A 24,418-nucleotide genomic window follows, 5' to 3' on the forward strand; every position below is an offset into this window, starting at 1 on the left:
GTGGGCTTGGAGAGATTCCTTCCAGGAAAACAATCTATCAGATTTAAGTTTCCTTGAAACTATAGGTACTTTAGAAATGGTAAAAGAATATTGGTGTTGCTGACACACCACTTGGCAATGACAATTTAATTATGATTAAATGCACTAACCTCATTTCAGCTGCAAAGTGCTGTGCCATAGGCTTCCTCCTCTGTGGAAAACAATGCAAATACTATGTAAATACCTCAGTACTTGACCATAAGACTCAGCTGGATTCAGTGGTGGTGCTCCCCAGAAACACAGCTGGACAGAAGATATGTCAAATGACCTCCAGAAAAAAACATACACGTAAAGGTGTATAGGATAAATACCTCCATGCCAACAGTGGTCAGTTTCAAACTATCATGTTCCTACAAAAAAATTTTAAAAACCAGTCAAGTTATAAACAAGGAAGAAAGAGAAGGAAAATAATGCTGGTTCCCAAAGGATTTGTGGCCTCCAACTTTTCAACAAAACAGAAGAGCATGTCAGTACTAATGTACAGTTAGTTATGATATTATAGACTGTCCTGGGTTGTAAGATAAGCTTGTATTCCATTTGCCATCTGTCGAAGGCGAACCGGTTGGACAGGTTTTTTGTTATCTCTCTCAGAGACAATGGTTTGTGTATACACCTTTGACTGATTCAATGAAAGGCTGAAAAAATGTAACGCCGTGAGGGGTCCCACCCAGAGGGGGGAAGCAGCTCTCTCACTCTCTCTTCGCGGGATTCCGAGAGAAGCAGCTCTCCCTCTTCTTTGCGGGACTCCGAGAGAAGCAGCTCTCTCTCTCTCTCTTCGCGGGATTCCCGGGGAAAGCAGCTCTCTCTCGCTCTCTCTTCGGCGGCACCCGCAGCGAAGCAGCCGGCGCGCGCAGAGGCGACGGCAGCGGAGCTCAGAGGCAACCCCGGCGCAGAGGAAGACCGGCCCCCACTGCCACCAGATCTTCAGAGGAAAATTATACCCTTCTAAAGATCACCACTTCAGCTGCAACTCATCAACTATTGCAAGGGAAAACAATTGTCCCAGCAAAACCTGATACTGGCATTCCTCAGGTTCTAGACTTTTTCTTTCACTAGTTTTGTTTGTACCGATTGCATTTTCCTTTTTAAATTGTTGTCTAGTTTTCTCCTAGTAAAGAATTGTTACTCCCACTCCCATATCTTTGCCTGAGAGCCTTTTAATTTAAAGATCCTCGTAATTCAGAGGGAGGGGGGTTTGCCGTTCTCCATTGCACAGGAGGCTTTGCCCTCTTTCACAGACTCCTGTCTTGTCTAACCAAGACAGAATTTGGCGCCCAACGTGGGGCCCGAGGGCATTGAGAGGGAAAAAGGATTAACAGTTCTTAAGTAATTTGGTTTTGTTGTGTGTAAAAACATCTTCAGCATCACCATGTGGTCTAGTTTACCTTGGTTTGGGTGGCATGTGATCGTAGCTATACTTTTCCCATTTGCAGACCCTTATCTAAAAATGGGTCCTATGACTAAGGCTACGGTGTCTGTTATCAAGTTTGGCTTCTGGGTTAATTGGGTGAGGAATTCATGGATCTTTAATTTCCTCTGGAAGGCAGGTACATGGATTCATAGCTATCACACGTTAACTGTATGTTTTTGGGGTTACTTTAATAACGGTACCTACTGCGAGGAAATAGCACCTGGGCAAACTTTCTCTCAACCTTTTAACCATCTTTTTGGGTCTGTTCCACCAGTTCTCAAAGGGTTAAGATCCTTTATAAGTGCTAATGATACCATACAATGGGTGGTGTTGCTGATAGTCCTGTTATATTTAGCATTCAGAGATAAGGGAAGATTAACCTGGATAACTACCCTCACACCTACACCACAGACTCGAGATGCTGCTGCTCCAGAGCCTGACCCTGCCCCACAGCCCACCTCAGAAATGAACCGCCCAGATTGGGTGAGGGTTCTGGTTAAGGAGATACGAGAGATGCTGAAGGAGTGCATTTCCCCAGCTGGTGAGAAACCGGCCCTTTGCCTTGAGGAGGGACAGTCTAATAGTACAGCTGTGGAACCCACTAATGTTACAACTGTCCAGGTTCCAGCTGAACCACAAGGGCAGTCACGGTCAGCAGCAGTGGCCCCGGTAGAAACAAGGAAGTCTAAGGTGAAAGCAGAGCACCCTGCAGATAGGGACAGGAATGGAGGAACCTCACAACCCACAGGGGAGCCAGAGATTGCTATCATCACCGAGTCCCTGACGTACGAAAGTCTTCGCAATCTGCATAAAGACATTGTGCGACGAGGGCGTGAGGCTTATGCTACCTGGCTACTCCGGGTTTGGGATCTTATGGGTACAGGCGTGCAGCTGGACGGTGGTGAGGCAAGGAACTTGGGACCCTTGACCCAGGACTCGGGTATAAATCAGGTTTTTGTAAGGGAACCAGGGTCCCTTTCTCTCTGGGAGCGGCTCTTAATGAGTGTCAGGGAGAGGTTTATCCACAGAGAGAGAATGCAAGAGCACCATCATAGAATGCGCTGGAAGACCCTCGAGGAAGGGATCCAACAGCTGAGAGAAGTGGCAGTATTGGAGGTACTCTTTGGGAGGGATGGACGACACAATAATGACCCTGACAAGGTCAGGTGTACGGGACAAATGCTGTGGAGTCTGGCAAATCTTGGGCCATCTCAATACGCCACCTTCATTGCAACGATCAATGCTGACACCCACCGGGAGACAATAGGTTCTGTTGCCAACAAACTTAGGAATTATGAGAGTATGATTAATGGCCCAATGCAGGCTCATATCTCAGCTGTGATTAAGGAGTTTAAAGAGGAGATGAGGGAGGAGATAAGGAAGGTTAATACAGCACCCGTGAGAGTCACAGGCCCCAGAATCAGCACCCAACAATCCCCAGCTAGAGAGAGAGGGTACACCCCAAGGGCTAATCTGTGGTTCTTCCTGCGTGACCATGGGGAAGACATGGGGAGGTGGGATGGGAAACCCACCTCTGTCCTGGCAGCACGGGTCCGTCAACTCAAGGAGGGAAACTCTAACCGGGGGAGTTCCACCAAAGTGAAGGTAGCCTCAACCTCCCGTGACCAAGCTTGTGGGTACGATCTGTCAGACCCCCTTGAAGGGACCTCTAGTATGTATGCCCAGGGAAGGAATGATAACCAGTGTTAGAGGGGCCCTGTCTCTAGCCAGGGAGAGGCACGGGAAAACCGGATCTTCTGGACAGTGTGGATCCGATGGCCTGGCACATCAGAGCCACAAAAATATGATGCTTTAGTTGATACTGGTGCACAGTGTACTCTGATACCATCGGGACATGTGGGGGCAGAGCCTGTTTCCATTGCTGGTGTGACAGGGGGATCACAACAATTGACTCTGGTGGAAGCTGAGGTGAGCCTGACTGGGAAGGAGTGGAAGAAACACCCTATAGTGACTGGCCCAGATGCTCCGTGTATCCTAGGTATAGACTTCCTCCGGAACGGATATTACAAAGACCCAAAGGGACTCAGGTGGGCTTTTGGAATAGCCGCTGTAGAGGCAGAAGACATTAAGCAATTGAACACCTTGCCTGGACTGTCAGAAAACCCCTCTGCAGTAGGACTCCTAAGGGTGGAAGAACAACGCGTGCCAATTGCGACCTCGACAGTGCACCGCCGGCAGTATCGGACGGATCGAGATGCCGTGATCCCCATCCACAAAATGATTCGGGAGCTGGAGAGCCAAGGGGTGGTCAGCAAAACCCACTCACCCTTCAACAGCCCCATCTGGCCTGTGCGCAAATCTGACAAAGAATGGAGATTGACTGTGGACTATCGTGGCTTAAATGAAGTGACTCCACCGCTGAGCGCTGCTGTGCCGGACATGCTGGAACTCCAGTACGAGCTGGAGTCCAAGGCAGCAAAGTGGTATGCCACCATTGATATTGCTAATGCGTTTTTCTCCATTCCTCTGGCAGCAGAATGCAGGCCTCAGTTTGCTTTCACCTGGAGGGGCGTGCAGTACACCTGGAACCGACTGCCCCAGGGGTGGAAACACAGCCCCACCATCTGCCATGGACTGATCCAGGCTGCACTAGAAAAGGGTGAGGCTCCAGAACACCTGCAATACATTGATGACATCATTGTGTGGGGGAGCACAGCGGCAGAAGTGTTTGAGAAAGGTGAGAGGATCATCCAGATACTACTAGAAGCTGGCTTTGCCGTCAAGAAGAGCAAAGTCAAGGGACCTGCCCGAGAGATCCAGTTCCTGGGAGTGAAATGGCAAGATGGACGGCGCCAGATTCCCACTGAGGTCATCAACAAGATCACAGCTATGTCCCCACCAACCAGCAAAAAGGAAACACAAGCTTTCCTGGGTGCCATAGGTTTCTGGAGAATGCACATTCCTGAGTATAGCCAGATTGTGAGCCCTCTTTATCTGGTTACCCGAAAGAAGAATGATTTCCACTGGGGCCCTGAGCAGCAACAAGCCTTCACCCAGATCAAGCAGGAGATCGCTCATGCTGTAGCCCTTGGCCCAGTCAGAACGGGACCAGAGGTCAAGAATGTGCTCTACTCTGCAGCCGGGAACCATGGGTTGTCTTGGAGCCTTTGGCAGAAAGTGCCTGGGGAGACTCGAGGCCGACCACTGGGATTCTGGAGCCGAAGTTACAGAGGGTCTGAAGCCAACTACACTCCCACAGAGAAGGAAATCTTGGCTGCCTTTGAAGGAGTTCAAGCAGCCTCGGAAGTAATTGGCACAGAAACACAACTCCTCCTGGCACCCCGACTACCGGTGCTGGGGTGGATGTTTAAAGGAAAGGTTCCTACTACCCACCATGCCACTGACGCCACATGGAGCAAATGGATTGCCCTCATCACTCAACGCGCCCGTATTGGAAACCTGAATCGCCCTGGGATTTTGGAGATAATTACGAACTGGCCAGAAGGTGAAAACTTTGGTCTCACTGATGATGAGGAGCAGGTACAAGTGGCAAGGGCTGAAGAAGCTCCACCATACAACCAACTACCAGCAGAGGAGACCTGCTACGCTCTTTTCACTGACGGTTCCTGTCGCATCGTAGGGATGAACCGGAAGTGGAAAGCAGCCGTATGGAGCCCCACACGCCAAGTTGCACAAGCTACCGAAGGAGAAGGTGGATCGAGCCAACTCGCTGAACTCAAGGCCGTTCAGCTGGCTCTGGACATTGCTGAAAGGGAAAAGTGGCCAAAGCTCTACCTTTATACTGATTCATGGATGGTAGCCAATGCTCTGTGGGGCTGGCTGGGAAGGTGGAGAAAGGCCAACTGGCAACGTAGAGGAAAGCCAATCTGGGCTGCTGATATATGGAAAGACATTGCCTCTCGGGTGGAAAAGCTGACGGTGAAAGTCCGTCATGTAGATGCCCATGTCCCCAAAAGTCGGGCTAATGAGGAGCACCGGAACAACGAGCAGGTAGATCAGGCAGCAAAAATAGAGGTGTCAAAGATAGACTTAGATTGGCACCATAAGGGGGAGTTGTTCCTGGCTCGATGGGCTCATGATGCCTCAGGTCATCAGGGCAGAGATGCCACCTACAAGTGGGCACGAGACCGAGGGGTGGATCTAACCATGGACAGTGTTTCCCAGGTTATCCATGACTGTGAGACGTGTGCTGCCATCAAACAGGCCAAGAGGGTGAAGCCCCTATGGTATGGTGGGCGGTGGTCCAAGTACAAGTATGGGGAGGCCTGGCAGATTGACTACATCACACTGCCCCAGACACGCCAAGGCAAGCGCTACGTGCTGACCATGGTAGAAGCCACCACTGGATGGCTGGAGACTTTCCCTGTACCTCATGCCACTGCCCGGAACACCATCTTAGGCTTGGAAAAACAAGTCCTGTGGAGACACGGCACCCCTGAGAGAATTGAGTCTGACAACGGCACCCATTTCAAGAACAGCCTTATCAACACCTGGGCCAGAGAACATGGTATCGAATGGATATATCATATTCCCTATCATGCTCCAGCTGCCGGCAAAGTTGAACGGTGCAACGGACTCCTTAAGACTACCCTGAAGGCACTCGGTGGGGGAACATTTAGAAACTGGGAAATTAACCTGGCAAAAGCAACCTGGATGGTCAACACCCGGGGGTCTGTCAATCGAGCTGGCCCTGCTCAGTCAGAACCCTTACACGCAGTAGATGGAGATAAGGTCCCTGTAGTACATATGAAAGGTATTTTAGGGAAAACTGTTTGGATTAATCCCACCTCAGGCAAAGACCAACCCATTCGTGGGATTGTCTTTGCTCAAGGACCTGGTTACACTTGGTGGGTAATGCAGGAAGATGGGGAGACCCGCTGTGTACCACAGGGAAACTTAGTCTTAAGAGAGAACTGGGTGTAAGATTCCATGGTGTGCAGATGGAAATAGAATAAGGGGTGGATAATGTCCTGGGTTGTAAGATAAGCTTGTATTCCATTTGCCATCTGTCGAAGGCGAACCGGTTGGACAGGTTTTTTGTTATCTCTCTCAGAGACAATGGTTTGTGTATACACCTTTGACTGATTCAATGAAAGGCTGAAAAAATGTAACGCCGTGAGGGGTCCCACCCAGAGGGGGGAAGCAGCTCTCTCACTCTCTCTTCGCGGGATTCCGAGAGAAGCAGCTCTCCCTCTTCTTTGCGGGACTCCGAGAGAAGCAGCTCTCTCTCTCTCTCTTCGCGGGATTCCCGGGGAAAGCAGCTCTCTCTCGCTCTCTCTTCGGCGGCACCCGCAGCGAAGCAGCCGGCGCGCGCAGAGGCGACGGCAGCGGAGCTCAGAGGCAACCCCGGCGCAGAGGAAGACCGGCCCCCACTGCCACCAGATCTTCAGAGGAAAATTATACCCTTCTAAAGATCACCACTTCAGCTGCAACTCATCAACTATTGCAAGGGAAAACAATTGTCCCAGCAAAACCTGATACTGGCATTCCTCAGGTTCTAGACTTTTTCTTTCACTAGTTTTGTTTGTACCGATTGCATTTTCCTTTTTAAATTGTTGTCTAGTTTTCTCCTAGTAAAGAATTGTTACTCCCACTCCCATATCTTTGCCTGAGAGCCTTTTAATTTAAAGATCCTCGTAATTCAGAGGGAGGGGGGTTTGCCGTTCTCCATTGCACAGGAGGCTTTGCCCTCTTTCACAGACTCCTGTCTTGTCTAACCAAGACATAGACTCAAGCTACAAAAAAGTCCCACATTTCCTTTACTCCTTTTCATGCTATAAATTTGTGTACTGGAGGTGGCTGTAGTGAAGTTAATTTTCCTCACAGCAGCCCCTATGGAGGCAGATTTTGGTTCTGTGACTTAACCAGTGTTGATAATTCACCAATGTTTTGGTCATTGAGGAACTGTTCTGTATCATATAAAGTCTTTCCCTTTTTCCCACTGTGCATCCAGCAGGAGTAGTCAAGAACCTGTGGGGACACACAGGTAGACAGCTGATCTGAACTGATTACAGAGATATTCATATCAAATGATATTGTACTCAGTAATAAAAACTCAAAGAAAGCAGAAAGAAGCAGAATCATTCATGGTTATGGCATGTGTATTCCTGAGCAGCCACTATGTGAGCCAAGACACTGATTTACAGGAAAAGGATAAAAAACTGCTCACAGTGAGAATTAGCAAATAAATTCTTAAATTTGCTTGTATTCACAGCTTTTGTTTCAGCTCTTTAACTGATATCTCAAGTCACAAGCCTTTCTTTCTTCCCCTTCCTCTCTCCCTCTCTCCCTCCCTTCCCTCTCTCCCTCCCTTCCCTCCCTCCCTTCCCTCCCTCCCTTCCTCCTTCCTTCCTTCCTTCCTTCCTTCCTTCCTTCCTTCCTTCCTTCCTTCCTTCCTTCCTTCCTTCCTTCCTTCCTTCCTTCCTTCCTTCCTCCCTCCCTTCCTTCCTTTCTTCCTTCCTCCCTTCCTTCCTCCCTCCCTCCCTCCCTCCCTCCCTGTAGGACTGGGGAATGACTCTAGCTGGATCAATCCACCATAATTGCTTTTGGATGTTGGTTGTGATCAATCCACTAGTAATTCCGTAACCAAAGGCTTAGGTTTTAAACTTTAGAAACTCTCCTGCAGCTCAGAAATATTAATCCTGTTAGCTGTTTTCCTCCATAATGTATCAAATACAAAACACTTTTGAGGTTCATTGCTTTTTCAATGCTCTTATGAACTGTGCTATTATATTAGCTGGACACAATGTTGTCTGATGCTTCTCTCCAATTCTATAGAAATTATAAGGGTAATTCCTTCATCTTTCCCTCTCTCTGCTCCGTCCCACTTAACCATGCACTCCTTTAACCACTTTAATTCAGATATTTCAGTGGGTAAGGCAGAAAACAGGGGTCAAGGCGTTCTATAGTAATTTCAAAGAGAGAATCAGGAATAAACACAGATTTTTTTTTTTTTTTTCAGCTGCACAATATTTTCCTGTTTCCCTCACCTCCCCACCTACTCTGGCATGAGTGACTTCCCCATTAAGATGCATTCATTTGGCTGGAACTCCTAGTGTACAAAAAAAAGAGTTGTATTCTTTCTGCTCTACTGTTAAGGTCAAGCTGCCAGTTTTCTTTGTGATGTGTGAAGCAGCACAGAACACAAATCACATTTCCACTCTCTTCAGGTCTTCTTTTAAATGCTGCAATACTGACAGTAATCACTGAGCTGAACAGATATGACACATAAGACACTGACAGAACAAATAAGGCCCATCCTATCTTGGTTTTCCACTAAGTAAACAAATATGTATTTGGTTGTCAGTTTAGCTAGAGAGGGTTCTGAAGATAGGTAACTTTTAAACACTGTGCCATTGTGAGAAATTCATGGTGTGTTAAACATCCTGAGATTCATATAAATACAGAAATAAACTAGACATATAAATAAAATAAAATGGGAACAAAATAGCCATTTTTTCAATAGATTGCAAATCTAAGCCCTTCCACATTGCCATTTTCCTGGTAAAATATTTTATTGGCAGGAAATACACTTACAGCAAATCTGTGGAAAAAATAAAAATAATTTTGAAAGATAGCCTGAGCTCTACATCATTTTCTAACATAAATAGGTGATATATACATTTCCTACTCCTCAATAAATTCTATCATATATTTAGAGGGAGACCCTGCAAGAAGAAAAGAGATAAAGGTCGGTGGAAGGAATTAGTACTCAGAAGCAAATAATTCTATCACCAACATCTTAATGATTTTTTGGCAGCTTGTTATGCAACCTGAAACTAATTATTCACAGTATTTTTCTATGGCATTGAACTTTGACTGTGAGCCAGGAAATATTTGATTTCCTCAGAAACTTTCATCACAGTACAAAGTGGTACTGTGTCTACCTAGGTAATTTCCTGAGCAATTATGTCTACTACAAGGTATCTCATCTGTTCCCAATCCACATCCTGCTTTTTGTTGTGACTAAATTAACATTCATGGTGCTAAAGTTTATTCCCAGTTGTTTCAACACTGTAAAGTACTTGCTGTCTATGATTTTTACCAACTTTATTTGTGATGCTCGGAGTCAGAAAGGGAACAATTAACATTTTATAGAATAAAAATTTCAATTTCTGCATTTTTTTCCTACAAACAATCAGAAATGCATCTTATTCACAAGCTTGAAAATGTATTTGAATTACACCACCCCAAAGTATCCCAGCACACAAAATTGGTTCAAGTATTGCTAAAAACTTAATAGACTAAAATTAATCTGGTGTGTACAGTGATGCTTTAGAAACATAAAACACAGCTTCACAAACCATTTGGTCCATAGTTATTTTTAGCTAAGTGGAAATAAAGAAAAAACCTTCCATCACCAATCCTATTCTTTAAATATGCTGTCACTATCATTCAGCCCAAGTTGTTATCTCACAGAGTTTTTCACAGATTCTTTGAATAACACACTGCCAATAACATCTATTTTCCTTAAAGAGGGAAAATTTGTGTTATTTTACAGTAAATAAACATTTCATTAACATGTTTCAGGGATATGTGTATTTAAATTTGTTTACAGTCACTGGCATTTTGCTTAGATTTTTCCTCCTACTGCCACTTGCTCAAAATTTATTATAGTGAAGTAGCGGTTTGTTTATATTTTTTATGAGCAGTAAAAGATGGGAAGTGAGAGCCAAGGTAAGAGCTGGGTCACAAAAGATGAAAGAAAATATAGAGAAACACATATATTTGTTTCACATCTTGCCATTTTTTTTCCCAGATTAGGGGGAAACAGAATTTTATTTCTTAGTACCAAAGGAGATATCCTTCTAGCATCACTGTGATTCATAATTCTTATGAAGATTTTTTGTGTGAGGAGGAATCTAGTTCTTCAAAGAACACAGAAGAGCCTGATAAATGCTGTGCCTCCCACTGATTTCACAGGGTGTTACATATTGCTAAGGCTGAGACCCACAGACTCCTCTCCATTCTGGATGGTTGTCAGAACACCAGGCACGAGAAACATCACTTTGCCTAGCACCCCATAAATTTATATTAATGTCGGATTTACACAGCTTTGTACATGGCTGAGGAGAGCAAAAAAGGCCTGTGCTCAGAAGACTTAGAATCACAGAATCATACAAAAATTAAGGTTTTAAAAGAGCCCTAAGATCATCGAGCTCAGCCATTAATTCAGAATTTACAGGATCACCACAAAACCACATCCCTAACCTCCACATGCACAAGTTCTTTTAATACTTCCAGAACTGGTGAATCCACCACTGCTCTGGACAGCCTTTTGCAATGCCTGAGCATCCTTCCTCTGAAGAAATATTTCCTAGTTTTCAGCCTAAACCTCCCCTGGCACAACATGGAAGACATTTTCCATTGTCCTATGGCTTGTCACCTAGCAGAAGACATTGACCCCTGCCAGTCTACAGCTGAGATGATGCCTCTCCAGCTTCCTACTCCAGAGAGCCACTGAGTGAGGAACATGGGTTAAGAAGTTCACAGATGAAGGAAAATGATCCCTTTACATGACTTCTGTGTGCGTTTTGGTTACCAATATGTGCAGCAGGTTTTGGAATATTACCATGGACTATTAGTGCCTTGTAGGATAACTGCAGTGGAAAGACAGCATCTGAAACCAGTGCTCTTTGAAGTACAAATTTCTGCATTTCCCTTCTATCCCTTTACTGCCTTATCATTCTTTTACTCATCTGTTTCTAGTTTTCTATTTTCTCAAATGTTTTCTACGTTTCTATTTTTTCTATTCTTAATTGTTGATACCTGTTAATATTTCCCATACAAATTGCTTGGATTTCTTCTTTTATATCTTCTCTTTTGATTTTTTTCCTAATCCCTTCCTCATCATTAAATATCATAGCCAATTGTCATTTTGAGCATGTTATCCGGCAGAAAAAAGAAGAAAATATAGGAAGTTTATGTGATGCACTCCTTGTTACGTCAGACATTTAATAACTTTTAGTGTCTTGGGAAAGATTTGAAAAATGGGGCTTTTGACTTCCACCTTTATAGGAACAGACTATTAAACAGAATATACACTGAGAGAGAGATTATGTTACAAATTCACTTTTTTATTTTACTCTGGGAAATTAATTTAAACTGCCATAAATGGAAGAAAGGCACAAGAACCTGGTTGCTGGAGCTCATATATTATACATTATATACTTGTATGATGTAATAGATTGTTCCTTTTCTCTACAAATCCCAGGAGAGAAATAATGTATTTCTAGAGCTTATCTACAAACATATGGAACCCTCATGAATCCCAGAAACGCATCCTTGGGCTGTGCCCAGTGTCAGATACTGCACAGAACAGAGCTTGAGCATGCTGTGTGTGAGCAAATGATCTTGTCACCATGCAGCCCAAAATTATTCACTGTGAACAAAATTTCTAATGACTGCTTTTTAATCAAACTGAGAACATCATTCCTATATTATAAAGTCCAGAAAAAATTTGGAGAAGGGGGATTTTTAATGCCTGCCAGACATTCTGGGTGACTTAAGAAGCTACTGTTTTTGAAACAACAGAGAATTTGACAACATTTGAGTTTGGTTTTGAACATCCTGAATAAAAATCTAAAATAACAGTACACATTTTGCAAACTGCTAGAGACATTTCTGTAAAGGCACTGCAGATCCTGTTCATCAGAGAAAAGTTCAGTGCAACATAGCAAGCTGTCCTGCAGGTAGTAAACTGGCAAAGTTACTGAAGGAATCACATAATCTGACAGAGCAATCAAGTTAGTACAGGAATCAGGATTTGACAGAGAATATGACTTTCACCTAGGATTCATTTATTTTGGGCATGTGAAAATGGACAAGAATTATAGAACTACATTAGCACTTCAAGGAGATTGCAAGGAAAGAAATTACACAACAGCTCTTCTCATAACTGTAATCAGTGTAACTGAAGAAGAACTATGTGCATCAGTCTCTCAGATGATTACAGCTCTTACTTTGCCAAAGCTTAAGAAATTAAATTTTTAAAACATATAAATATTTGTGAGCCCACCTTTGGGACTCCTGAAATAACTAGTTTAATGAAAACATAAAACACTGACTATGTGTGTTGCAAATATAACTTTTTTGGAGACTTTGGCAGCAACATTTGGCATCTCCTCAGATAGCCTTTTATGCACACATTGACATCCTCATCTTTTGGATTTTCCACACCCACCTTGAAAAATAGTGAATTTAGCCAGTGTCTCCACTGCTTATGGGCAGGTGATGCTTTAGAAGATTTCATTATTTGCAGAACAGTGCCTTCTCAACAGAATTCCTCTAAAATTGGGATCCTGCACAACAGTCTGGTAACACCCAATTCCTGTCATCGGAGTTGTGTGAGCATGAGACTTCCACCTCACAGAAAAGAAAATTAGATAGGCTTGCAGGCCTAAAGGGAGACTAGTCAAAGTCAAAGGACAAATTAAAAGTGGAAAAGGATAACCAGAGGAATGGAAGGAAATAAAATGGAAAGTATAGAAAGAGAAGAGATGAAAGCAGAAACAGAAGAAGGAAAAAAAATCTTAATTGTGCTTTCAAGAGTGTCCTTAAAGGAATTAATCTCATCCAATTTCTAGCTGATAGCAAATGCCAAAAATGCTGCAGATGGCTGGGCTCAGCAGCAGGGATGGCTTGGAAGGGAAATGATTCCTGTGGCTGCCTCAACAGATTGTTTACAGCAAAGATACCGACAGTGGCCAGTCATTGTCATGAAACGGTGCTTGTTGCCTTGTTTGAAACTTGATCTGGACATTTCAAATGGCAGATTTGTGTGTGGCTGAAACTAGGAGAGTCCTTGATAGTCCAATTCCTGTTGTTGAGCAATAGCCTGGAAGATTTTCTGTCTCTTTATAGCAAGCACTGTGAATGGGAAAAGCTGAGCAGTGCTCAAGTCACTGAAATCTTCACTCTAAGTGAAGATCAGTTTTAATGAAACACCATGAAAAGCAGACTCATTAATATAACCTTCTGTAAGTATTAATCACTTTAAATGATAGAATACCCTGACTTGGAACGGGCTTACAAGGATCATCAAATCCATCTCTTGGCCCTGAGCAGGGCCATCCACAAGAATGCCACCCCCTGCCTGAGAACATTGTCTAAATGCTTCTTGATCTATGTCAGTCTGGTGCTGTGACCATTCCCTGAGGAACCTCTTATTGCCCATACACCCCCTTGGGGAAGAACCTTTGCCTGATATCCAAACCAAATCTCCCCCAGCTCACCTTCTGGCCATTCCCTTGATTTCTTCACATAATTGTTCACAGAGAGGCAGTGTAGGTGAAGACCCAGAATCATTAAATTCCATTTCCACCCCTGCAGCAGAGAACAGCAGGAGGTGAGCTAACAAATCTGTTTGCCTTCCATCTGCACCACTACCCAACACATATATGAGGTAGCCTATGCTTTCAGGGTACTATCTCAGCATATTTCCAGTTCTACTGGAGCCTTTATAGTCAGAAGGACACATTTTAATTTTGTTTAAAGCAACATAAATGACTTTTTTTTGTGCACAACAAATCTTGAGATTGGCTTAAGCATCTCTGTTTAGCAGTCTGAAAACAAAGAAAACTGATGTATACCTACATTATTAGTGCTACATCAGCAAAAGTCCTGATGATTTTTTTCTCATCTCATAATTTTGAAGATGATACTAGTCCTCCTAAGAGAATTTGAAAACTCTAAATGCTTTTCCTGTTCTGGTATATTTGCTCTTTAATGTTCAATCTCTGTAACATATTCTTTCTTAATGTAAAGCCCTTAGACTAACTGAACTTTCATCATCCTATTCTTTCAAAGACTCTTCCACAATCTGCTCCACCTTGCTTTTGAGCAAATAATTAAGGGCATATGCCCCTTAAAAAGGGAAGTTTGTCTTGAAGGTCTTGTATACCTCTAATTTTACATCTTCTAACTGCAATTTCATCACTTGTTACTCTCCACAAAGCAATTCTGGCTGCTTTCCTCCTCAAATTTTGGAATATATGTGTTCTTCTTTTGATATTCATTACTTTTAAATATTATGAGTTCTCCATCCCCTGTTCCAAAGGGGCATGGAAGTGGCCACTCCCATTTTATTTTATTTGCCTTATCCAGGTGGATATTTATCATCTGGATGTTATGATAGGAGAAGCTGGATAAATCAACCCATTCACATGACAGCTGTATCCATTTACATTGCATGTCTGTATACATATGCAATTTGCACAATAAAGAATCATGAATTACCGTCTGCAGCAGCAATCTGAGTATAGTCATAGTAGTTTGTCATCATATATCTAACTGTGTCACTCCTTTTATCATCTCTGTTGGTTTTCTTTGAACTCTGTCCTATTTATCAGGCATCCTCTAGTGCTGAAGAATCCAGGACTCCAGTCAGATTTCTCAGCAGTGAGTTGGTATCACACATTCAGAAATGCCCAACATTAAATACAGAGGGTATAAATGAATCCTCTACCCCTATAACCATTGAACTATATGAACTGACAAAATAATGCAAATATCTTTTACTCATTTCCCCAAAGCAAAAAATTCTGTCCACAATGTATGCCCATAGGCAAAAGAAAAATATTAATAAATAATGTATTTAACCCTTTTAAGTGGATAGATGTACACTAAAGATAAATGAAAATATCAGAAACGTGTCCAGAATAATTTGATTTCTCAGATTTAATAGTCCCAAATAAGGTAACACATATGAAAATGTAGAATTTAGGTCATCATGAGAGATGTGATAGTACAGGTGACTGCACTGGGGGAAAAAGAAAATAGCTTCAAGTTACTACAGATATTTCTCTATATGTGACCTCTCTGAACTACACCTGAATAAAACAATTCATTATTCTCTGAGGAAAAAAAATAACTCCACAGAGGAAACTAACAGGCAATCTTTCTTCTAATAAGGCCACTAATAGAAGAGTATGTCAATTTTTTTGGAATTCATACTCAGAAAGTTGATGTGGAAATATTAGGGCTCTATAATTAAGCATATAGATGCTCTGAGCAGGAAAATAAGGTCCTAAAAGTGAAGTTTCATCTATTCAGTGTATTGCAGTGAAAGAAAAGTGTCCATTGTCCACAAATATTAATAGAAAACACAGATTTTAACAAAGATGTTAGCAAAGAGACAAGATAAAATGTCTAGAAGTTAGAATTACACAAAATCTTGAAACAAGCTTAAAGCAAATTCAATTATCTACCTTTGAAGTAAAGTAAAATATATGGACAGTTTTGTTATCAAAGATCATAAACCTACAGGAACTCGGCCTTTGTACAATTCTAGAGCTTAATCTGGTTTAGAAGAAAACTGGAATTTACCCATACCTGGGAATGTGATTGTCTGGTATTGGTGGGCCTTCTATACAAGGTGTTTGTTTGCTTTTTCATGGCAAAAAATACAATGTGCACCACCATTATATTGCATGAAACACCCACAATTCTGCATCAGAATTATGCAGGCAGCATCATGAGGTGACCAAAGGAATTTATACATCATTTTGAATAGTCTTACCCTTACCCTTTCAGAACTGTTACTAAGAAGGAAGTTTAAGTCTAGTAAAAAAATACATATTCTTTCATCCTTCCTTTTTTATTTCTTTTTAAATCTGAACAATTTCAATAATTTCCCTGAAATCCGAGGAAATAAAAATCTGGATTACTATTTTTTTGTTTGTTTACTTTTCAGACAGAGAATAATAAGGGAACAAGCAATTATTTTCACATGGCATACACATCTGTGTCTTTGTTAATAAGTATCCCAATTTCTTCTCCACTTAAACTGGTATTTTTGCAGTTAGAAGAGAAGAAGAAAAAATTTAAACAGCAAAACCTACTGTTGTATGGACTTTGAGGGGTAAATAAGAAATTTAGTTTGCCTTAGCTCTAATCCACAGCATGCCCAAGCACTTGAAAGGGAACTTTTTTCACCTTGACTCATATTGAGCAGTAACTAAATCCAACACTTTCACCCTGGTGATTGTCTTGCCTCAGGGCATGAGAGAAGGCCAGAACCTTTCCTTTGATTAATTTACCAGGCATTTAGGGAAGCACAGCTGTACCTGAAAATATTGCTAGGGAAAATAAGAGACTGAATCAAAACAAGCTCCCTCCAAAAAAAAAAAAAAAAAAAAAAAAAAAAAAAAAATAAAATAAAAAAAAAAAGTGCTGCTGAGGTTTTGATCAATGTCTGGAGAGCGCTCTGTGGCACCAGGCCCGGTGGTGGGGTAAAGAACAACATCAGCAGGCCCAGGTGGTGCTTTTCAAGCTCAGAACTTTTAATACCAGTGGAATCTCTACCTTTGCCCTTCATCCTTTCCAGTGTAACCTGGATCACACATTAATTTATCTCCAGAGAGTTTGCAAACAGCTGCAGTGGGTCAGCTCTCCAGCAAACATTCCATGGTGCTCTATTTACTGGAGACTCTTGTTATGAGGACATGCTTGAAAATAATAGGCACATAATTTGCTTTATCAAGGCAGAATAAGAGGTAAAACCTGTCCAGAAAAAAAACAAAAGGTAGCTGAGCACATAAATGAAATAAAATTGCAGATTTAATCTAATTCCTCATACTGAAGTTCCCATGTCCCACAGAACATAATTGTTTTCACGCATTTTGGAAGTTTTTGTGTACACATGATCTTGAAATTAATTGGATGAGTCACCTGCATCTGTAGAAACACAGCCTTTATGCCACACTAGAAAAAACTAACAAAGCAAAACAAAACAAAAATCAAGGAAATCAATGGAATGCCTCCCTTAGCCAGCCCAGTCTGAGGATATATTTTCTCATACTATTCCCCCGATATCCTTGAGAGAATCTTTTCTCAATTTCTTCTCATCTATTCCTTTTTATTCTTTTTAAGATTGAAGCCTGAAAATACATTTCTAAATACTTTCCAATATACAATTAAACTGGAAGCAGATTAGTTTTACAAAAGTCTTTAGGCAATTATTTTAAAATATCTTCAAATTTTATATGGTGGCAACAGATCATCTGACAATCAGTTTGAAAAATAAACTTCCATAATACAGCCAAATAGAAATTCACTTTTCACCTATGATAAACCTATGCTATGCATAAACATGTAATTTTATTTACCTGGAGTATAACTGTAGCTCATGTTCAGCCTTAAATAAATCATTGTTAACCAGGGTTAGGAAAAAAACAATCAAACAAAAAAAAGCCAAGAAAATGCTAAAACAATATTTTTATTCAGCCAAGAAGATGCACATAAAGGTGGGTTATGGTGCAATCTGATCAGTGTTTGGAGATTGCTTAAGTAAAAATTTTTCATCAGAGGGAATTTTTTTATTTTATTCAGTTGCACAGGAACATCAATTTGTTCTTTTTAGCAGTCACTTTGCAAGCCCTGGGTTAATCATCACTAATGTTTTGCAGAATGTGCTGCAGTTAAGTATTGTTATCAGTGTAACTGGTTTGCTAAATAAAATGCAGCAATGGATGGGCCTGGGATTGAAAGGCTCTTCTATGCATGATTTTTTATTTGTAAAACTGAAAAACAGAGCTAACCCCAGAGGTCTGATCTGCATCAGGCAAGATGAGAGCACCTTTTTTTGTGATCTCTAAAGGTATTTGTGAATAAAATGGGTTTCAGAACTCCAAGGTTCTTATGGTATGAGCTCTCTGTCAGGTAACTTCATGTAAGTTTGAGTGGCACTGAGGTGGCCTGATATTTGTCATCACAGCAGAGAAGAACAGACACCAAATTAGTATTCTTAATTGAAATATGACTAAAATTAGAAATATATAATTTTGATATGAACTATAATTGAATGGGAGTCAATACAAAATTTACTTTATTCACTTCAGTTTAATTTCAATTTAATTATTGGCTCTAGCGTAACTTTGGTCTGAACTTGCATCAGCCTCTACTGGATGTTCTTGACGACAAGCACAGCTTACACAACATAAAAAATCAACATATTTCTCTGAAAAAATCTCTTTCCATAAGTCTTAGAAGGGATAACTCATTCTAGGGAATATACTCCATAATTACAGTACAGAAATCAACTCCTATAAAAATTTACAGCTAACTTTGTACATTTTCATTAGACACAACTATTACCTGTTTCTTCTAGAGCTGTGTTTTGAGGTGGTGGTTTTTCCCTCCTATAAATAAGGTCAAACTTTTTTTTTTATAATTACTATTAGTTTTCTAAAATTGATTTTGAAATGTGAGAACTATTAGGTAACAATTCTCAGATCATTTGCAGTTTACACATTATAACTCTGCATGTGATGGGTGTCAGACTGGGATACACAGAATTAATCTTCTACCAATTCCTGTGAAACTTACATCACACTGAATAGGACAAATAAAAGGATGCTGCCTGTCCTCCTGGACTGTCTGCCATCATTGAGCAGAGAAGTGAAGAGACAAGCCTGAGTAATCCAATGCCCAAAGAACATTCATTTTTGGTCTCCTCCTGTTCATTACACCCTATTTGCAAGTGTCACATGTAGAGAGCAGGGGAGGGTTGGATCCACAAGACCAAAATGCCCAGGGGACCTCTGGAAGTGAACTACATCCAGTGTAAAAAGAAATCTTGACGTTTTTGCAGCTTGGTTCCTATGGAAAATTCATTCCAAATTATTTAATATTTGAGTGAATTGAGGAATGGAAAGGCTTTCATCTGAAAGAGGTTTCCCACTCAGTAATTTAACCCCAGCTGTTACTGTTTCTATCACAACTTAAAAGCAAAGAAGGAGGAAGAAGACAGGAAAAAGAAGGCAGGATGTTATTCACATATCACTGATTTTTCAAAATCAAAATTGGAAACAACTTTTTTTTTCTTTCATCCTTATTGTACTCAGATTCATTTTTATGGCTATATTAATAATTTCCTGGACACACTGTATTTAGCTCACTGGGGAAAAGCAGAGTTCATATTGTACAATGAAAGTAGTCATTAATGCCTTTTTCTATTTACAATCCAGTGTAAATTAATCCTGTTTATGTAACAGTCAGAATGAATTAATGATTTATGGAATGACATCTATTTTTACTTTTTATCTCTCTCTGAATTATATCAGTTGGACTATCTCTCAGGATTCTACCAAAATATTTCAGGTCCATTACGCATCAGAAGTTCATAGCAAGTAAATGCTGAACTGCCCACCTGCTTTCTTATGAACGCTTAATAATATTCAGTTTCCAAGGTATTTTTTTTTCCACCTAGCAGTTTCACTTTCATGGTAACAAGAGAAAGTTTGCAATTTTACAATAGAATTTCATAAATATCCAGTTAATCCCAGTTTAGTTTCTTTTTGACCACACAATTCTACTTGTTATTTATGTTTCTCAGCTTTGGAGATGTATCATACCTTATTCAATCCACAGATATAAAGGTTTTATTCTCATTAAATTAACAGCTAACATTTTCTGAACACAGAAATTTCAATTAACTAAATTTGTGATTTCAACTTTTATCTAAGAGATTTCCGCCATGTATGTGTAAAGTTTGGTTGTTATGATTCAGTCATGCTTTGAATGCAGTATAGTTTGTAATACTTTGTGGTGAACAAATTTTCACAATTACATTATTCCTACAAACATATGCTTGGGGGTGGGGGAAATTGCTGCCATCTTTTGGACACACTCAGGGACAAAAAAAAAAAAAAAAAACCCCAAAAAAAAAAAAAAAAAAAAAACCAAGAAAAAGAAATTAAAAAATACTTAAGCAAGGGGAAAATAAAAAGATATTTTACTGAAAGTTTCAGCTGGCACATCCTGGATATCTGCTTTTCTATGGAAAATATAATCTGAATTTGCAGAAATTTACCCCAAGATTACCAGTATTTTGTTCTTTCTCATTTTATATGGTGATTATATAGTAACATCTGTGAAAGAACTGTTTGCTTGGTAAAGTAATACTGATGGGAAATACCTTTCATTGAAAGATGTGCCACTGAAGTTGAAGCCAAATATATCAAAACCATAAAGATTATGGATACAGAAGGAAAATTATGTTCACTCACATTTTAACTTTTTGCACCTATACATCATATTATTAATTGAATATAAATAAAACTTGTTCAATCTATACAGTTATTACAGTTTAGTGTCACAGCTATTTATCCTGAAAATTCCTTGGAATCTAGCTGGTATGCATTATATTATATAATCCTGCTTTTTGCAATTTATTTTTCTTTTTCTGTTGTTTATTTGAATTTCCAGAAGATGTAATCAAATTCTTGTTCTGTGGCCAGCTCAATATACTGACTTCTGAGACAAACTCTGCATGTTCAGCAAAGTCTTTGTAAGAACAGAGAATGCTGGTTTCAGCGAGAATAAATCAAAGCTGATAATATCTGGGAAAAAGAAAACACTGTCCGGGGAAAATAATGACTCCTCTGAAGAGATATCATTGTCAGGCACTAGCATATCTTGCCAGCTGTAGACAGAGATATTAAAATATGCTACAAATCTACCTCATAGCCTGGAGTGAGACAGGCTGGCATGCTCTATCTGTCCAGACCAGAGAGGAGACTAAACTCAGCTGAGCCACAATGACACTCAAAAAAAAAAAAAAAAAAAAAAGAAAAAAAAAAAAAAGAAAAAAAAAAAAGAAAAAAAAAAAGTGGGGAAGAAAACAGAGTCACTTCAGGAATTCCCCCACATTCTACACTGTACAGCTGACTTTGCAGTTAGTTTGATTTCTTCCTGAGCACAAGTATCCTCAGGCCAACAAGTTACATCCACATTGTCCAGCAAATCACCAGCCCCCACCAAGTGGGAGAGTGACATGGGCGCTTGCTGTTAAACTCACAGCAGCAGCCTGGCTGCTCTCTCCTCACACACAACACACCCAAGGTCAGTCCTATACAAATAACCAATTAAAAAGACTTTCAGCATTTCAGTCTGCAACAAATTAAGCTGACTCATTGCCCCAGTCACGAACTATAGTCTTTTATCCAAGCCATGTGCAAGAGAAAGAGGAATGAAACCCCTCATTAAACAATGTCCTTTTCCAGTGAACTCTATGCTCCTAATTCACCCCTTCTCTCCCAAAATATTGTTACTGAAACTTACCGCTCTTGCCAACTCCCCCTGCTCCCAGCATCACTACCTTGTACTCTCTGGAGCCTGCTGAAGAACTGCTCGTGGAGCTGATCACTGCATTTTCTAGCTCCATCTTGCACGAAGCAGCAGAAGGGACTGAAACAGAAGAAAAAGCAACTGGCAGGTGCTTTCTCTGATCTTAAACAACTACAAAAGCTGTGTTAGGGAAAAAGAAAAAAAAAAAAAGGCAGAAAGGGAAGGTATAATGCAAGAGCTATGATTTAACAGCCTCACACACTGCTGTGCCGGTGTTAGCTGGAGAAGGTCTCATAGCAACCACTTTAACAGCTTCCAATAAAAATCTCTCTCTGCCCCCTCCCAGCTCTGTATCGTTCTCTGTTTCTCTTCCTGGACAGCAGCAGTTTTGTGGGGCTTAAGAGGTCTGGTTCCTCTGAGGCTGCAGCATCATTGAATAGATCAGATACTTCAGCAAAATAAAATGGATCAAATTTCTTAATTATGAAGCTTGTTATTCTATGTAGTACTTGCCTGAATCTTTAAACGAATGAGACAACCTTCTTTTCACCTTGAGTTAGGTATGCATCCTATCATCATCAAATCTGCTAGTTTTACACTTGATACTATTACAAGTGAAACAAGTAACAACTTTTAAGAGCCTTTTTTCTTCATGAAGCTTGCTGCAAACACAGAAGTTTTTTAGGGCTAGATTTGTACCCAGATCAATACTCATTTAAGTTCAGTTTGCATCAATTATTTGCAGAAGTAAACCTGATACTGTGGGGGGAAAACCAACAACTTTACTTGTTGTTTCCCTTCTTTTTCCATGCAATTTCTGAAGGTGATAAGGACTGAAGAGAAAGGGATATATTTATTTGTTCAGAAAAAGTGTTAACAAAGCAAAATACTTTTAAAATATATTTAATACTAATATCAAGTGATTTAACTTACCAGGCTGGTGAATGACATTCAGTGTGAAAATCTCTCACTGAAATTATCCAATGAAAACTTAAAATAAAACACAGAAGGTCCTCATTGATTTATGATTTTGTTCTTAGAACATCTAGTCTATTTAAAGAACATGATAAATAATAAGATATTGCACAGTTTTAACTGTTATTTGATATTCTGGGGGATCAAAAGTCATCTACTGCAAAATGAGTGGAAAGCAAAGCTTGTACTCCTTTGGAAGTGCTGAACTTTCACAACAGAGGTAACTATTATAAGGTGACATGGAAATGGAAGCAGGAAAAGCAGCCGATAAAGTATTTTTGAAGTCAGACACCTTCATCTGTCCATTCTTCCAATAATTTCACAGAGAGTAAACACATGGTACTACTTAAGAATAGCATAGAATTAAAAATGGAAAAAGAAATGAAAAAAAAATCATAGACTGATGCAGGATACGATTTAAAGAAAATTAAGGAGAGGAAAAGGTGTAGAAGGGCATATATAGTTTAGAAAGGTAACTTAATGGGCTAATTAAATACTTTATTAAAAAAGTACAGATACATATATATGATGATAATAATTATTAGAATGGAGAAGGTGAACAGAACATGAATACTCATTTTCCCTCCTAATAAAAACTTAGGAGACAGTTGATGGAACAGAAAGTAATCAAGTTAAAAAAAAAAATAACAAAACAAAACAAAACAAAACCTTAAGAAAAGTAACAACTAAAGAAATATGTTGATGCTTGAAACATGGACAGTATAACTGATCTTGTAATGAAAAAAAAATAAAATATCGACTAATATTAATTCTGTATTGGACTATTAAAACCATCATATCTTCCTGAAGGAGTACTCACATGAACAGTTCCTGGAAAACCAGAGAGAAATCCAAGTATGATGGTCTTCTTTCAGCCAGGCAGCAAAAGAGGGCAGAGTCACTGTTTTCTGAGAAGTCGTCCAGAGTCAGGACCTGCTACTGTCCTGAGGGACTTCTGAGCCAACCCTGCTGCAAGCAACTCTGTAGTGCCAGGGCAGCGTGCCTGTATTTATGTCTGGATGGAAACCTCAGAACTCAGAAGGGTTTGCTCATCAGAGCATAAAGTAGGACGTAAAGAGGAAATGCTGCATATAAAAATATGGTATCTAAATATTGAATTTCAGCAAGGCAGACAGGTAGGTCAGTTAATCCCCATTGTGATTAGAATTTAAGTTTCATTAAAACCATTCATGTGTGCTCATTATCGATACAGTAGATAAAACTAGTAATGATATCAAAACCACTGCTTAGAACAGCTGGGTTTTTCTGGTAATCTCCCAACACAGCAACCTTCTCCTGAGGAGCTTTTCTTCCCATACCTGTCAGGAACATTTGGCTGACATTACAATGTCAGGAAAGTGAGTGGCTGTGGGCATGACATAAAAAAGGCAACCTAAGCAAAATATATTTCTATAAAAAATATTAGTGAACATAATGTATACATGATAGACAAGAATGAGCCAGATTTTTTTTCTCAGCTGTTCCAGATGTTTGTCATAGAAAAGTGGTAAGTCAATTTCTTCTTTTGTTTAGAGATAGTACATGGGGAAGGAATTTGTGAAATGGAAGAGGCTACAAAATGGAATTATGTTAGAGCAGGAAGATGAGTAAGACAACTAAGTAGAAAGCCACTTCATCTTTTAAGAAAAATAAGAAAAAAATTGACAGCACTTTTTTGCCTGAAAGAGCAGAAGTATTTGTTGATGAGAATTAAACACTTAAAATACTTGCTCTAAAGACACATACATGTTTATTTAACTTTACCAGTTTATTAAGTATTATTACATTACATAAATAAACATATTGGATAGACATATCCTCCTAAATTCCAGAGATTTGTCCATAGATTGAAAAGGTAATACTACATTCCTATTTATAATACAGGACTTGTTCTAATTGGTTTTCATTGTAACTTGTTATTGACAAAGAGCCTCCTCTGCCCTA

The 24,418-nt window shown here is 40.2% G+C and overlaps 1 protein-coding gene across 3 annotated transcripts in view; it reads right to left on the bottom strand.

The window, feature by feature from the left end:
• The window catches only part of RIT2 (Ras like without CAAX 2), a 213,165-nt gene extending 191,352 nt beyond the window's left edge, over positions 1-21,813 (bottom strand). For all 3 annotated transcript variants that reach the window (XM_031507344.2, XM_021538919.3, XM_077790111.1), the window contains exon 1: positions 21,494-21,813. In XM_031507344.2, the coding sequence (XP_031363204.2) occupies positions 21,494-21,596 (103 nt within the window). In that variant the 5' untranslated portion in view covers positions 21,597-21,813. The remainder of the gene's footprint in view (positions 1-21,493) is intronic.
• Positions 21,814-24,418: the final 2,605 nt, after the last annotated feature.

Source organism: Lonchura striata, chromosome Z (genome assembly GCF_046129695.1).
Source record: "Lonchura striata isolate bLonStr1 chromosome Z, bLonStr1.mat, whole genome shotgun sequence".
Lineage (NCBI taxonomy): Eukaryota > Metazoa > Chordata > Aves > Passeriformes > Estrildidae > Lonchura > Lonchura striata.